This window comes from Phacochoerus africanus, chromosome 7 (assembly GCF_016906955.1).
Source record: "Phacochoerus africanus isolate WHEZ1 chromosome 7, ROS_Pafr_v1, whole genome shotgun sequence".
NCBI classification, from domain to species: Eukaryota; Metazoa; Chordata; class Mammalia; order Artiodactyla; family Suidae; genus Phacochoerus; species Phacochoerus africanus.
The window spans coordinates 42,354,409-42,370,289 of NC_062550.1; the positions used below are offsets into that span (position 1 = coordinate 42,354,409).

At 36.1% G+C, this 15,881-nt stretch overlaps 1 protein-coding gene and 1 pseudogene across 1 annotated transcript in view; one reads left to right on the top strand and one right to left on the bottom strand.

The window, feature by feature from the left end:
- GLIPR1L2 (GLIPR1 like 2) overlaps window positions 1-13,842 on the top strand; it is a 30,376-nt gene extending 16,534 nt beyond the window's left edge. The window contains exon 4 of the mRNA XM_047788534.1: window positions 13,728-13,842. Within this exon, the coding sequence (XP_047644490.1) occupies window positions 13,728-13,842 (115 nt within the window). The remainder of the gene's footprint in view (window positions 1-13,727) is intronic.
- On the bottom strand, window positions 9,087-11,817 carry LOC125131608 (60S ribosomal protein L13-like; annotated as a pseudogene).
- Window positions 13,843-15,881: the final 2,039 nt, after the last annotated feature.

Genomic DNA, 15,881 nt, shown 5'->3' on the forward strand with positions numbered 1-15,881 from the left:
AGAATATGTAGTGGGCTAAATGGTGGCTGCCTCCCCTCCAAAGGATGTATCCAGGTCCTAATTTCCAGAACCTGTGAATTTTAACCTACATGGCAAAAGGTGTGTTTAAGATAAAGATCTTGAGAGGAGGAACTCAGATTATTCTGGTGGGACCTAAAGGCGATTATTTACATCCTCATAAGAGAGAAGGGAGGGAGATTCAGCACTAGACACTCAGAAGAGAAAGAGGCAATGTCACCATGGAGGAAGACATTGGAGTGATACATTCACAAACCAAGGGACTCCTGGAGCCACCAGAAGCTGGAAGAGTCACGGAATTCTCTCTCTGAGCCTTTAAAGAGAGCACAATCCTGTCAATGCCAAGATTTTGGACTTCAGGCCTCCAGAACCAACAAAATAGATTTCCCTTGTTTTAAACCACCCAGTTTGTGTCAGTTTGTTAAAGTGGCCATAGGAAGCTAATACAGAATGAAAAAACTTAACAAATTCAGCAATAGAGAAAATAGGAGTCAATGACAGTCTTGAATATTTCTTTTAGAACACAAAGATGAAGAATAGAAGTAAAAATATATATGAAAAAAGAAAGGAACTGTGTAGGGCAAATAAGCCTATAAATTAGTGTTCCTAAAGAAGAGAATAAATAGAACAGAAATAATAAAGAAAAGAAAAGAATCTGTAGATACCCATAAAAGATTAAGATAGCTTATATTGTATCAGAAAAAGTAAATTGAAACAATATTTACGTACATCATTTTCTGGTGATTATTTTACAAAGATAAAGACTGATACATTTCTAAGAAAAATAAAACAAAGTAAATGAAACAGTATTAATCAGATTAGCTTTGAATTTAGATATTGAAGAGGGTGCAATAAAAATGAGCATAAGAATTTAAGCTTAAGTGATAGGTAATTTTATTAAATGAACTAGGAAAAGACATAGGGTGGAGGAAAAAGTGTTTGTTTGTTTGTTTGTTTCTTGCTTTTTAGGGCCACACCCACACAGCATATGGAGGGTCCTGGTCCAGGGGCTAAATAGGCAAGATCCAAGCCACGTCTGCAACCTTCACCACAGCCCACAGCAACTCCGGATCCTTAACCCATTGAGCGAGTCCAGGGATTGAACCCACATCCTCATGGATACTAGTCAAATTCATTTCTATTGTGCCACAATAGGAACTCCAATTTGTTTATTTTTAGACCTGTTGCATCTGCAGGTGTCCATAAGATATTTTACTTAATTAAATGTAAGTTTGCCGTAGGTACATTTAAACAATAACTGTGCAATAGAATTCTACATTTTTACATGTTTTCTATCCTGAAAACACTTGTAGACTGTTGGAAAAGAAATTTTTAAAAAACCTACACCCATACAATTTTAACCAAATAAACACAATATCTGTATTTTAAATAGTAATTGAGTTATACATATATCCAATCCTTTTCAAATTCTTTTCCACATAGGTTATTACAGAATATTGATTAGAGTTCCCTGTGCTGTAGTGGGTCCTTGTTGATTACCTATTTTATATATAGTAGTGTATGTATGTTAATCCCAAACTCCTAATTTATCCCTTCCCCCCATGTTTCTCCTTTGGTAACCGTAAGTTTGTTTCTATGAGTCTCTTTCTGTTTTGAAAATAAATTCATTTCTATCATTTTTAACTAGCTTCCACATATAAGTGCTATAATATGATATTTGCCTTTCTCTGTCTGATTTACTTCTTTCTCTGTCTGACTTACTCAGTCAGTATGATAATTTCTAGGTCCATCCAAGTTGCTGCAAATGGCATTATTTCATTCTTTTTTATGAATGAGTAATATTCCATTGTATATATGTACCACATCTTCTTTATTCATTCCTCTGTTGATAGACATTAAGTTTGTTTCCATGATGGACATTAAGGTTGCTTCCATTAAGGGCATTATAAATAGTGCTGCAATGAACATTACTGAAATAGTGCATGTATCTTTTTGAATTATGATCTTCTCCAGATATATGCCCAGCAGTGGGGTTGCTGGATCATACAATGTTTTTTTCTTTCTTCTTTTTTTTGGCTTTTTAGGGCTGCACCCACAGCATATGGAGGTTCCCATGCTAGGGGTCCAATTGGAGCTGTAGCCACTGGCCTGTGCACAGCCACAGCAACATCAGATCTGAGCCGAGTCTGCAGCCTGCACCGTAGCTCACGGCAACACCGGATCCTTAATCCACTGAGTGAGGCCAGGGATCAAATCTGCATCCTCATGGATGCTAGTCACTGAGCCACGACGGGAACTTTAAACAAATGAATAGTTTTATTTTAGTTTTTTAATGAACCTCTATACTGCTCTCCATAGTAATTGTGCTAATAACATTCCCACCATCAGTGTAGGAGGGTTCCCTTTTCTCCATCTCCAGCATTTATTGTTTGTAGACTTTTTTGATGATAGCCATACTGACTGGTGTGAGGTGAAACCTCATTGTAGTTTTGATTTGCAGTTCTCTAATAATTAGTAATGCTGAACATCTTTTTTTTTTTTTTGTCTTTTGTTGTTGTTATTGTTGTTGTTGTTGCTATTTCTTGGGCCGCTCCCACGGCATATGGAGGTTCCCAGGCTAGGGGTCGAATCGGAGCTGTAGCCACTGGCCTGCACCAGAGCCACAGCAACGCGGGATCCGAGCCACGTCTGCAACCTACACCACAGCTCACGGCAACGCCGGATCGTTAGCCCACTGAGCAAGGCCAGGGATTGACCTGCAACCTCATGGTTCCTAGTCGGATTCGTTAACCACTGCGCCACGACGGGAACTCCCTGAACATCTTTTCATGTGCTTTTTGGCCATCTGTATGTCTTCTTTGGAGAAATGTCAATTTAGACATCTGCCCCTTTTTTATTTTATTTTTTTTTATATCAAGCTGCATAAGCTGTTTGTATATTTTGGGGATTAATCCTTTGTCAGTCGCTCTTTTGCAAATATTTTCCTACATTCTGTAGGTTGCTTTCATTTTGTTTGTGGTTACCTTTGCTATGTAAAAGATTGTAAGTTTAATTAGATCCCATTTTTTTATTTTTGTTTTTATTTTCACGTGGATCCATAAAGACATTGCTGCAATTTATGTCAAAGAGTGTTCTCTAAGAGTTTTATAGTATCTGGCCTTACATTTAAGTCTTTAATCCATTTTGAGTTTATTTTTTGTGGCATTAGAGAGTGTTCTAATTTCATTATTTTACATGTAGCTGTCCAATTTTCCCAGCATCATTTATTGGACAGACTGTCTTTTCTCCATTGTATATTATTGCCTCCTTTGTCATAGATCAATTTACCATAAGTGTGTGGGTTTATTTGTGGACTTATTTTCTCATCAGTCTCTTTTTATTATACATGAGTTTGCTCTTTTTTCACACTTTTATGCATGCATAATAATTTATGATTCAATCATATATTATGATCATTTTAGACATTTCGAATAGCAATTTAAATAACATAAAATGCAAACTATGCATATAACCTATTTGGAATGATGACAATATGAAAAGTTATGCTGGGAATTTGGGGTTAGTAGATGCAAACTATTGCATTGGAATGGATAAGCAATGAGATCCTGCTATATAGCACAGGGAACTGTATCTAGTCACCTGTGATGGAACATGATGGAGGATAATGTAAGAAAAAGAATGTGTGTGTGTCTGTCTGTGTGTATGTGTGTATATATATATATGTATGACCGTGTCACTTTGCTATATAGCAGAAATTGACAGAACAATGTAACTCAACATGATAGAAAAAATAAAAAACTGAAAAAAAGAGTTCTGACAAGTTCATGATGTGCAGTGATAACCCTGTCACCTCTCTGCCTGACCACCTGTGATTTTAAGATTCCATCAATGTTAAGATAGATCTCAATTTCAGAAATACCGAAATGTGAAAATATTAGAATTATGAAACAAAGTACATTACTGAAAGAGATTTCAAAACAATGTGTGTCCTTACTGTTAATGATAAAATAAAAACATGAAATGGTGTTTCATTCAGTTAAGGGCAGATTTCTAGTCTGTCTCATATTTTAAAATATTGATTATGAAGCACTAAATTTGATTTAATGACCTATTAATGGCTCATGACTTACAGTTTGAAAAATAGTTATGCCAATTTAGAATATTCTATATAGATATCTGGTAACAAAGAGAAAGAAATGTGGTAAGTGTGCAGAGTTTAGTGAAGGTTTTTTTAAAAATATAACTGATTTCTAATGCATCTTTATAAGCTAAAGAAAGCCATCATAAATAGAGAGTGATAAGAATTCCCATTGTGGTTAAGCAGAAATGAACCCTACTAGTATCCATGAGGATGCAGGTTTGATTCCTGGCCTTGTTCAGTGGGTTAAGGATTCAGAGTCGCTGTGAACTATGATGTAGGTCACTGGTGCGGCTCAGAACCCATGTTGCTGTGGCTGTGGCTGGCAGCTGTAGCTCCGATTTGACCCCTAGCCTGGAATCTTCAATATGCTGCAGGTTTGGCCCTAAAAAGACAAAAACAGAAAAAGAAAATAGGGAGTGATAGAATATACTAGAACATATGAGGAATGGGGTAAGAATTGAAAGAGAAACTTCTTATCTGGAAAAAGAAAAGATAAATATAATAAGAGAAAACATAGAGATATTCTTAATAGTGAATATTTTTCTTCCTTTTTTGCTCATGAGGGGTTTAATCTATTTTATTGGTCTTTCAAAAGAAAAGATTTTTGGATTTATTTATACTTTCTCATTCATTCTTTATTTCTCTTTCATTATTTTGAGACATTTAATCTTCCAAGTATTTTTTTTTGGGGGGGAAGCTATTGTTATGTTGCTGTTTTTAATAGGATATACAACATTCAATTTATCTTTAATCCTACTTAATATTGAAGATGTTTAAAGTTATATGTTTTCCTCTGATTACAATTTTTACTAGACCTTAGGATCTTGAGTGACATAGTCTCTTTCTTATTGCCTTCTATGGATTGTAATTTAAGGTCATTTAATAAATCATGTTCAGTATTTGATACATATCTGTGATGGAAAATTCTATCCAAGGAGAAGATAATGTTCCCATCCTTGTCTTTCAGTTACCCTCCTCAAAATTTTATCCTAAAAGATGTGTTCTCTGCATATGGAAATGTATATCTTTGTGTATGTGTGTGTGTATGTGTGTTTGTGCATGCATGTGCACTCCTGTGTACATTTCCATAATTGAAACAGGAGCATACTACATTTACTGCAGTGGTCTTTAATTTTTTTTACTTAATGATATGAACTGGAGTTCCCATGTGGCCCAACAGTTAAGGATCCAGCATTGTCACTGCTGTGTCTTGGGTCATGACTGTGATGCAGCTTCCATCCCTGGCCTGGGAACTTCCCTGCATGCCATAGGCACAGCCAAAAAAAAAAAATTATATGCATTAGAATTCTTTCCATCTGAGTACATGAATAGTTTCCAAATTCTTTTTAAGACTTTCACAGTGTTTTTTTAAATGGATATATAAAAATTAATTTGAAATACTCTCCTGATGGATGTTTCGGATATATTATTAATTTTATTTCAGTCAGTAATTATCCAGTTAGACATGCAATTCTCACATAAGTTAGTGGCTGTAATATATACATAGGTATATAGAAACACTAAGCCAAAGAGCATGTGTACTTTTAATTTGCATAGGTATTACTCAATATGTATTCATCATAGTCACTTGTTTTCCTGTAACAATTTTTTTAAACATATGAGAAAGGTTTTTCAACTCCTTTGAGAACATATTTTCAAATATTTTGCTGTTTACTACCATGAGTTAAGTATATATTTAATTTTCATATTCTATTTTTCATGAGTTTAAGCATATTTTTGTATATTTCAGAAAATTTGGATTTCATATGCTGAGACCTGACTGTTCCTCTGTATAAACTGTTTCTCTCTTAAGTTGTTGGACTTTTTTTTCACTTGTAGGAGTGATTTATTAACAAGAAAAATTAGCTCTTTTATGCAGTGTAATTTACAAATGTTTTCTCAGTTCAATGTTTAACTTTTGGCTTTATCCATAGTGCAGTTTATTTTTGCCAGATAGAATTATTTTGTTATATGGTATAAAAAAAAGCATCGTACATTTTTCATGGGTTTGAGGTTTGTGTCATACTTAGACACAAGCTTTCCCCAAAATGTTACTATCTTACATTTTATTTTAGCAGTTGTTGTTTTTAACTTTTAAATATTTGATCCACTTTGCTTCTCCACATTATGTAAGCTGCTATAAGAATTAGCCTTCCTGCTTAAAATAACTCTAAAGACTGGACAAAACATAAAATAACTATTTTTAGGCATTAGAAAACAACCAGTGCAAGGCTATGATCCTTGCACATAGGAAAGAACTCAATGGGAACCTAATATTTGCTTTGGTTTTATCTGAGAGTGTTCTAGAAACCATAGCCAGAAAAACAGAATCCAAGCAGAGATTGTGTGTTTTCTGGGCAGAGGAGATATCAGTAGTGATTGATGTTAAGGTGTCTAGGATTTAGGACAGGATCCCAAAGATCCTGTGGGGGCTGCAAAGAAGGACCCCATCCACCCCAAATTCTGTGTAAAAATTCTCTGAAAGTTTTTGGCCAACTCCTAAACTGCACACCTCAAAGCAAGATTTTGGAAGGACTAAATAATAACAGTTATTTACAGATTGAAGCCCTGAATAGAGATTTCAGAAGCTACACAGTGCTAAGAAGACAGAGCTGCAGTTTGGGCCTAGCCAAAACATAGAGATGTTATGAACAGTCTGGGGCCTTACCAAACAGAACTTAAAAATACAAAAAATGTGTATTTGATTTTATAAAAATTTAAGACTAATTAATGGCTAAAGAGATACTGTAGATATAGCCAAAGAAAAAATAATATACTGAGAAAATGTATTTGTGGAATATATGGCAGAGGTAGTCCCTTAATTTACAAAGAATTCATACAAATTGGAAAAAAAAAGAAACAACCCAAGAGAAAATATGCAGAAATATGAAGAGATGATTTACTGGAAAGAAAAGAAAATGGTTATTAATCATGCAAAAAGACATTCAGTCTCACTCATAATTGAAGTAATTCAGGTAAAAACAAAAATAAATGACCATTTAAGAATACAGAAGAGCTTAATTGATATTCTGCACTTGTGATGAGACAATAAATTTGTACAGTCTTTCTGGACCTGAAAGTATAACAAAATTTAAAATATACTTACCTTTTTCTCTTATAACCTCCTTATTAGGATTTTATCTTATTATTATCCTCATGAAAGTTGGCCAAGATATACATACAAGGATATATATTGTAGCATGTTTTAATAGCATGAAACTGGAATTAAAAAAACAATGACTCCATTGGGATTAAGCAGTTAATTTACTGTACATTATTGTGTAACCATTGAAAAATTGGGTATCTTTATGTATCAATATCGAAAGGTCTCATTAGATAAAAAAGTAAAATGAAGAACAATAATAAGTGAGATTAGATCTTTTTGTTTTAACAGCTACTATTACCAGAAAATACAATGACTCAATAAGATAAAAGTGGGAAATTTTAGTTTAGTGGGTAGCTCTGCTCCATTAGTCATTCAAAGACCCAGATTGCTCTTTTGTTTGCTTTGCTTTCCTTTGGTTTTTTACACCTGCAGCTTGTGGAAGTTTCTGAGCTAGGGATGGTACCAGTGCCATAGCTGTAACAGCAGTGAAAATGCTGGATCCGTAACCTGCTGAGTAATGAGGAAACTCCCCATTTTGTTTCTTCACCATTTCCTGGGGCATTGTCCTTGTCTGCATGATCAAATCCAGGTCACAGACATCAGCTAGCTCAAGCTCATAATAAGGGAAAGGAGACATGTTGGCAGCATGAGTTCCAGATGGAAAGTGGTGCACATCACTGCTACTGCCATCCCATTGGAGATATATATATATATATATATATATATATATATATATATATATATATATTTATGTAAAGTTAATCTCATGGCCATGTGTAAGTTGCAAGGGAGGTTGGGAAATGTACTGAGACTAGACATTAATGTGCCAAGATGAAATACTTCTCTAATATTTCAAGAGGTATTTGGATTGATAGCTAGCCTCTTTATCACAAGTATATAAGTCATGAGAATTTTTGTGCAAAACTCTTTTCTGGAAGGAATCCTAAGAAGCTATTAACAGAAGTTATCTCTGGGGAGACAGATGGAAAGTGGAGGATGGAGACATTTTTCCCCTTTAAAAGTGCCCTTTTCTGCTTCCTCCTACTTACAATATATATACATATATATGTGTGTGTGTGTGTGTGTGTGTGTGTGTGTGTGTATTGTAGTATATATATATTTTTTCTACATCAACAAGGGATGTCTGGGTTGAGATTGGAGAAGTATTTAAGACATTTTCAGAAGGTAAATAATAGGTTTTGTAGGTCATTAAGTAATGAGAGGGGAAATAGTCAAGGAAGGTTCTCAAATTTATGATCAGGCATGAATGGTATTGGCATTAAATGCAAAGGGGTACGCTAAACTTTTAGTGAGGGAAGATTATGAGTTCCATTTTGAACATAATGAATTTGAGTTGGCTGTGTAACACTCACTTTAGAATGTTTAGTAAGCAGGTGGTTATGTAGCTCAAAAACTCATGAGTTACCAATGACATAGAACAAATATTTAGAGTGCCAGACTACATAGGGTAATTTCAATCATAGGAATTGATTAGACTGCTTAGCAAGGGAATATGGAATGAGAAGAGAAGAGGACCTGTGGAATGCCTGCTAACATTAAAGACAAGTTAGTGGAAGATAAACTGGGAGAGGTGACCTAAGAAGAGTGGCTAGACAGGTAGAAGAAAAAAGCAGTGGAGTATGGTTTCAATGAAGGCATGGGGGAAAGAGTAGTTTCAAAGGAAGAAAATTTCCAAAATGTCACATTCTAAGAGGTCAAGCAAAGTCAGGACCTAAAAATAGCAGATTTGAAGAGAAGTTCATTGATCAAGAAAAAGCCATTTCTGTGGAGTAGAGGAAACTGATAACCAGGTTGGAATGAATCGAGGACTTTTTTGTTGTTGTTGCTTTGTTTTTGTTTTCAGTCACAAGATGCCAACAGCACTTTATTTTTTCTTTTCAATGTGTGTTCTGCAGCTTCCTTGGCCCTTTTTGCCCAGATGCCAAAGAGTCAGGCATTGATTGGCATGGGCCATGCAGAGACTCGCAAAGGCCTTGAAGTTCTTCCCCTTCGTGATGACTCTGGCTTTCTCTCTCTTGTAGACATTCCCTATGGGCATGACTGGTCTGGTCAGTTGGATGGCCACTTTTGAGCTCTTCAGCATCTCTTTGGGGCAGAGGACTTCCTGGGGAAGAGAATGAGCTTAGAGAGGTACTCCTTGAGTTGCTGCACATAGGCCTGCAGGGGTTCCATGCACTTGTTCGACCTCCTGGGATCCACTGAGATCTGAATGGTCTGGGCCACTTTCTTATGAATGCCAAACCACCTTCAGCACCTCCAGGCTGAAGCCCCTGCCGGAGCACACCTTCACGTGGTGCCTCACCATGGGGCATCTCACCACCGGCAGCAGCGGGCCGGAGGCGGGCCTCTGGGCCATGGGGCTATGCGGCATGCCTTGGGCTGCTGGGCCTTGTGCCTGTGGATCTTATACACCAGGTGGTTGAACCATTTGGCCACCTGCCGCTGCCACTCCTTGTAGAAATGGGGCTTTAGGATCATGCCATTCTGGCTGGGCGCCAGGGTTGCAGCAGATGGGCCTCCTCTAAGAGCACATGACCATAGAAAGAAGCTGTTGTTTTTATTTATTTTGTTTTTAAAATAGGACAGATGTGAAAATATTTAAATATTAAAATGAAGGATCTAATACAGAATAAAAGTAGTTCTTTATAAAGAAGATAAGCAGAGTATATGTAAAGATATAAGTCCCTGAGAATACAGAAGGGTTTAAAAGAGATTAATCTTAGAAAGAATGAGGTGCTCTTCTTCAGTTGTATTAAAAAGGAGGGAAAGAGGGGGTAGGTATATTTGTCATATTTAGTGACAGAAAACTCAAGTTCCAATCTAAGGACTGTTATGTTTCTCTGTGAAGTAGAGTAGATCAGGTCCTGAGAATAAAGAGGGAGATGGTGGGAGTTCCCATCGTGGCGCAGTGGTTAACGAATCCGACTAGGAACCATGAGGTTGCGGGTTCGGTCCCTGCCCTTGCTCAGTGGGTTAACAATCCGGCATTGCCGTGAGCTGTGGTGTAGGTCGCAGATGCGGCTCGGATCCTGCAGTTGCTATGGCTCTGGCGTAGGCCGGTGGCTACAGCTCCGATTCGACCCCTAGCCTGGGAACCTCCATATGCCTGCGGGAGTGGCCCAAGAAATAGCAAAAACACACACACACACACAAAAAAGAGGGAGATGGTGAAGTTGGAATTTTGAGGACTGAGAAGATTTGAAATAGTTATTATGGAAAATGTAAGAGAGGAAGCTGAACCAAGAATGATAGATATATTCTCTATACAGTTTAATGATTTTCCTCCAGCAGCACCCAGCATCCCTGAAGCAGGCATGGAGCAATGCAGACACTAAGATTCCCTTATTTCTTTTCCAGCACTGAGGTTTTGTCCCGTGGATATAAAGGAAAATAGTGCAAGAGAGTTTCAGGGTTTCAACTAGAGAATATGCAAAGCAATGGACCTAAGCCAGATCAAGATGAGAAAACATAATAGATAGAGAAAAACTAGGAGAGAAAGTAGTCTTGTGGAACCAGTGAAATTAATGACGTGTATGACAGCAGTAAATGAGTTAGCAACCTGGAAGTACAGGAGGTTTCAGTCAAGGAGTGGAATGTATGATTTTGTGAGTTCAGAAGTAGAGACATTTTAGGAGATAATGAGATCCAGAATGTGGCTACAAAAGTGACCATTATGGAGCATTAGGAAGTTTTGTGATGGTGAAGACATCCAATAACATGGAGATCCAAGTTATTGGATGAATTATCCATAAGCATATTATAATCATCTAGGTCCCAGATTTGTAGACAATGACTCAATTTTGACTAAAAAGGAAAATGGTGAGCCAGATACCAAAGTGAATAAGGAGGCATGATCAGAAGGAAGAAGGTATCTTGGGGAAGATTAGTGATGGTGCAGCTAAATAATATCGGCCTCAAAAGGGTCTTTATTGGTTTTAACTGTGGTCCCTAGTCCTTTAGGTGCAAGATTTGAAAGTGAGGGAGGGAGGTGTGACCAACTGATTTTCACAGAAAGTGGTATAAAGTGAAGCAGCTTTGCACATATAGGGATAGTTTGAGGTAGAAAACAACAGTATCCATACCTTCCTTGACCTTGAGTAGGTCTAGGAAGTAGTCATGGAGTTTGTGGCAAAGACAAATGTATTTTATGAACCAAAAGGAGAGCCAGATAGACTCTCTAAAAGATAATTTTTGTTGCTGCTATTGCATTGTATTTTTTTCCAGCTTATTGGGATAGATTCTTTAGGTCTACTTGGGAAACCTATAAATGTCCATATATGAACCAGCAATGGGCATCAGTGGTATTTCTCAATGATACTTGTATTAGTAAAAGTGAAGAGAGTGTAGGTGGCCTAGTTATTCCACTTATATAATAAGCAAAAATCAACACTTGTTTGGTGTACTCTGGCCATTTTTCTTGTTCTGTGGACAATATACAGACAATGTAAGTCTGCACATGAAGAACTTTGAAGAGAAGAACCTACTTGGAAACTGTAATTGCTAGACTGTCAATCCATGGGGCTGGATTACCTCCTTTATGGACAAAGTGGCAGGCAGTGAAGTTTCCCATCACCACTAGAATTATGTTCTAATTCTGGAACAGTGTAGATCTGTTATAAAATTTGAATAACAGTCTTCTAATGGACTTTGGGTTGGGCATGGGAATAGTTTATCTGTTAGGCCTCCATTAGGCCACCCAGGCAACCTGTTCTTATCTAGGGTCTGGACACATGTTCTGTAGGTGGCAGTATACTAAAAATATGGCCAGATATGAGTCTAAGAAAAGTTCCAGAGGACAGTGTTCAGAGTCTTGACTTGGTCTCAGCCAAGGAAAAAGCAAATGCCTAAAGACAAAGAATATCATCTATTTCTTCGGCTACTGCCAGGGTGGGTAGCTATGAAATTTCAATGGACTTTGCTAGTTATGGATACTCATCTGCTAGTTCCTCCTTATCCAGCCTAGTAATTCTAGTTGCAGTTGTGAATTGTACTATAGATTCAGGTTCAAGTTGCTTTGGGGTTAAACTTTTTAGAAACTCAGAACAAGAGGAAGGGTAACAAGAGAGAGTATTAGCTTTGCATTTCTGACTACCTAATATAAATAGTTATATAAAATTCATATCTTTGTAAAAAAGAGCCCATTTTTTATTCTAGCATGGTGTGATTTATTTATTTTGATTAATTGATGAACTTATTTGTTTATTTATTTGCCTTTCAGTTAATTTTCCATGCAATTATCAGACATTATGGTCACAGGGTGATTGGCCTGTGCTCCAGGTTTAAAGGCAATCTTTACAGTGAGTAGCTTTTTGCAGAGGTACAACAGAGGTCCTCCAACCCGGGAGCCTTAGGACAGGATAAGCTCTGCTTTTGTGTTACAAGTATCTGTTTCAGTGATAAAGGGTTAGGGCAGTAAAAGTGGACTGGGGTAAAAGTAAAGGTGATTGGATGAATTCTTGACTTTCTTGATGGCTAGTATTCTGGCTGCGAGCTAAACAAAATTCATTTGTGCAATAAGAGAATGATATATGATCCGCAAATAATATATCTGCATATCCTTGATGGACTTGAAAGCTTGCCATTCAAGAATATCAGATACCTTGTTGGGTGGGTATCATGAAAAACTTGTGATAAGATATGCAGAAATTTGATATTCATGTTTTTAAATATGTATTTCTAAGGTTTGACTATTCTTCTAGATAGCCCAGAGTGGCCTAACTGTGGAGTTAAATGTCTAATGTTTGTTTTTATAGCTGGCTGCTATATACTCAGTAAATAAGCAACCTTGTTTAAATAACCGCAATTAATGTCCCTCTCCTCACTCAAAAAAAATGTCTTTTCTCTATGTTCTCTTTCTTATTCTAGATATTTAAAATAAGCGTCTCAATTTGTATCTATTTTGGGACCTCTTTTGCTAGCTTAGTTTTGGGAAGGTGATATAATGTTTTTTTTTTTCACTTTTCCTCTGTACTCTGAAATGGATTAAGTCAACTTTGTAAAATCCCATATACATTTACTTGCTCATTTATATGTTTATGTAATTTTCATGTAGACCTCAGGATAATCCATGCAGCTGAGTCTTTGAGACAATAGGCATTTCAGGATTTTGCAAGTTTTTCAGAAAACTATCATCTCTATGTAACTTTTTATACATTTGTGCCAACCAGAAAGCAATTAATTATAAAACATTCTATAACATCCATTTTTAAAGGAAAATTTTGCTGTGTGCTAAAATGAAAGAAGCTTTAAAACTTGCTCATATTTAAATTATAATACTTTGTTTAAAAGTCATGGGAATTTGTTTCAGAAGAGACTATTTTCTGGAGGAAAAAATGAGGAGGAAGATTGCATCTCTGATTCAAGCACTTCCTTGAGTCCATTTTTTAAACTAAATCACCTTTATAAATTAAAATTGATAACCATATTATTTAAATAACATAAAATTTGATAGTTTTCTCAATGTTTTCTGCTTTTTTGTAGAGGAGCTCTATGGAGAAGGCCTTATACACAAGGAGTAATGTGTTCTCAGTGTGACGACTATGACAGATGCACAGATTTTCTTTGCAGTAAGATAAAGAAAATAACTGAAACATGAAAAAAATCCATAATGCATTGGATTACAAGAAAATGATGTGGTGAACTCTAGTCTTTCATTATCATGTTAATATTGTTCTTTGATCAGAATGGTATTGTTATATTATTGAAAGTGGTATCAAATAGTATCATCTTTAGATTTTTCTAAACTGCACAGCATTTTCTGCCATCTCATATCCCTATTTCTACCCCTGAGGGCATATGAGAATATCTGAACAAAGGAATGAGAGTTAATAGTTATACCCTGAAAAAGTTTCATGGTTAATTTCTAAAATAGCAGCCTATTTAAGAATGATTCATCTAAAGGATATGATATTCCAAAACATTCATAGAGAAAGGAAGTAAAGTAGCAAGCATTTAATAGCCCTTTATTTTAGGGTTTTTTTTTCCCTCCGAGACATTCAAAGATAAAAGTAGAAAATGTTTTGTTAAATTTTTCTTTTAGTTTTTCCAAATATGACAGCATGTAATCCAAAAGTATAACTCTACCTAGAGTATATGATGCTTAGAGGAATGTGGTAGGGAATAAATGTCACTCTTGGTATGAGAGGAGTCAGAGCCCCAGTAAGAGGAGAATCCACACATTTGAGAGGCCCAAAGCTAGATTTCAGAGTCTGAACGTGGTGGTGGTGGGGGTGTCCTAGATGGAGAATCAGCCTGTAGGTTGCCAGATTAAATGCAGGGTTAAATTTGAATTTCAGGAAAACAAAAAAATATTTTTAGTATAAGCATATCCCAAATGTTGTATGGCTATACTTACACTAAAAAAGTATTTATTGTTTTCTGAAATTTGAATATAACTAGGTATCCTGTATTTTTATTTGCTAAACTGGCAACCTTACCACCCTGATGTGGAGTGTTAGAGCCCAAGCAGGAAGTGGAGGGCACCTATGTAGTGGGAGGGAGAAGAAGCAGTGGAGATTAGAAGCATACTGGGAAGTTGATCAAATAAGTAGGTTAATGATAATGCAACCAGTTTTCTCACCATGGGAGAATGGAGTACAAATATGTAAAGGAAGAAAACCAGCATGAATCTTGTGTTGATGATTAGGAATTAGAGTTATTAGAACTTACAGTTTTCAATAAATATGTATATATTAACATACATACATATTTTCTTTGGCTCTGAAATGGCCTTGGAAGAGTGTTTAGTGAGCACAACTAGCCCCCAGATGTTGGTTTCTAAATTCTAGTCTGCACTAAAGGGAATCGAACCCTGGGAATAAAAACACAGAACATCTTTTTATACCTGCAAGCAAGGAAGTGCTCAAAAAGTAATGGGGACATGTAACATAAAAGACACACAAGGACAGAGAAGCCATCTTGAAGAGCTCTTACTGGTAAAATCTGGGCCAAAGTAATAATAGTAGTCATTTATAACTCAGTAGATAAAACAGGAAGTTATGATTCATACTGATGTAATTTAATATATGAATGAATTAAAAGTTTGATGAGGAACAGTATATTTGTATAGTTCCAAAGTAATTACTTAATTACTAAGGGAAAAGAGTAACTTCACAATAGAGCAACCTGGGACAAAACCCTAATAAAATGATCAGAGTGAACATCACCAGTAGTGGGAAATATTAAAACCAAAACCCTGAATCACCTGAGAGAATGCAGTGAGAAAAGCAGAGCATCACTTCTCTACTGTTCCATCCAAAGATGCATAACCTAATCCAACCACAAAGAAGCATCAACTAAATCAAAATTACAGATTTGTTTAAAAATTTGAGGATTTTTCCACAAAATAACTGACTTTGTTGTCTTTGTCAAGATCCTGAATGTCAAATAAAGAATGAAGAACTGTCCCAGACTGATGAAAATAGAGATATGAAAACAAAATGTAATGCATGATTCTAAACATAGTTCTTTTGCTACAGAGGACACTATTTAGCACAATTGGCAAAAACTGAGAGTTAAAGATTAGATGGTAGTAGCAATGTTATTTGTCCTAATTTTGATGGTTGTACTATGGTTATGTAAAAGATTGCCCTTCTTTATAGAAAATACTAAGTACCCTGGGATAATAAGGTATCA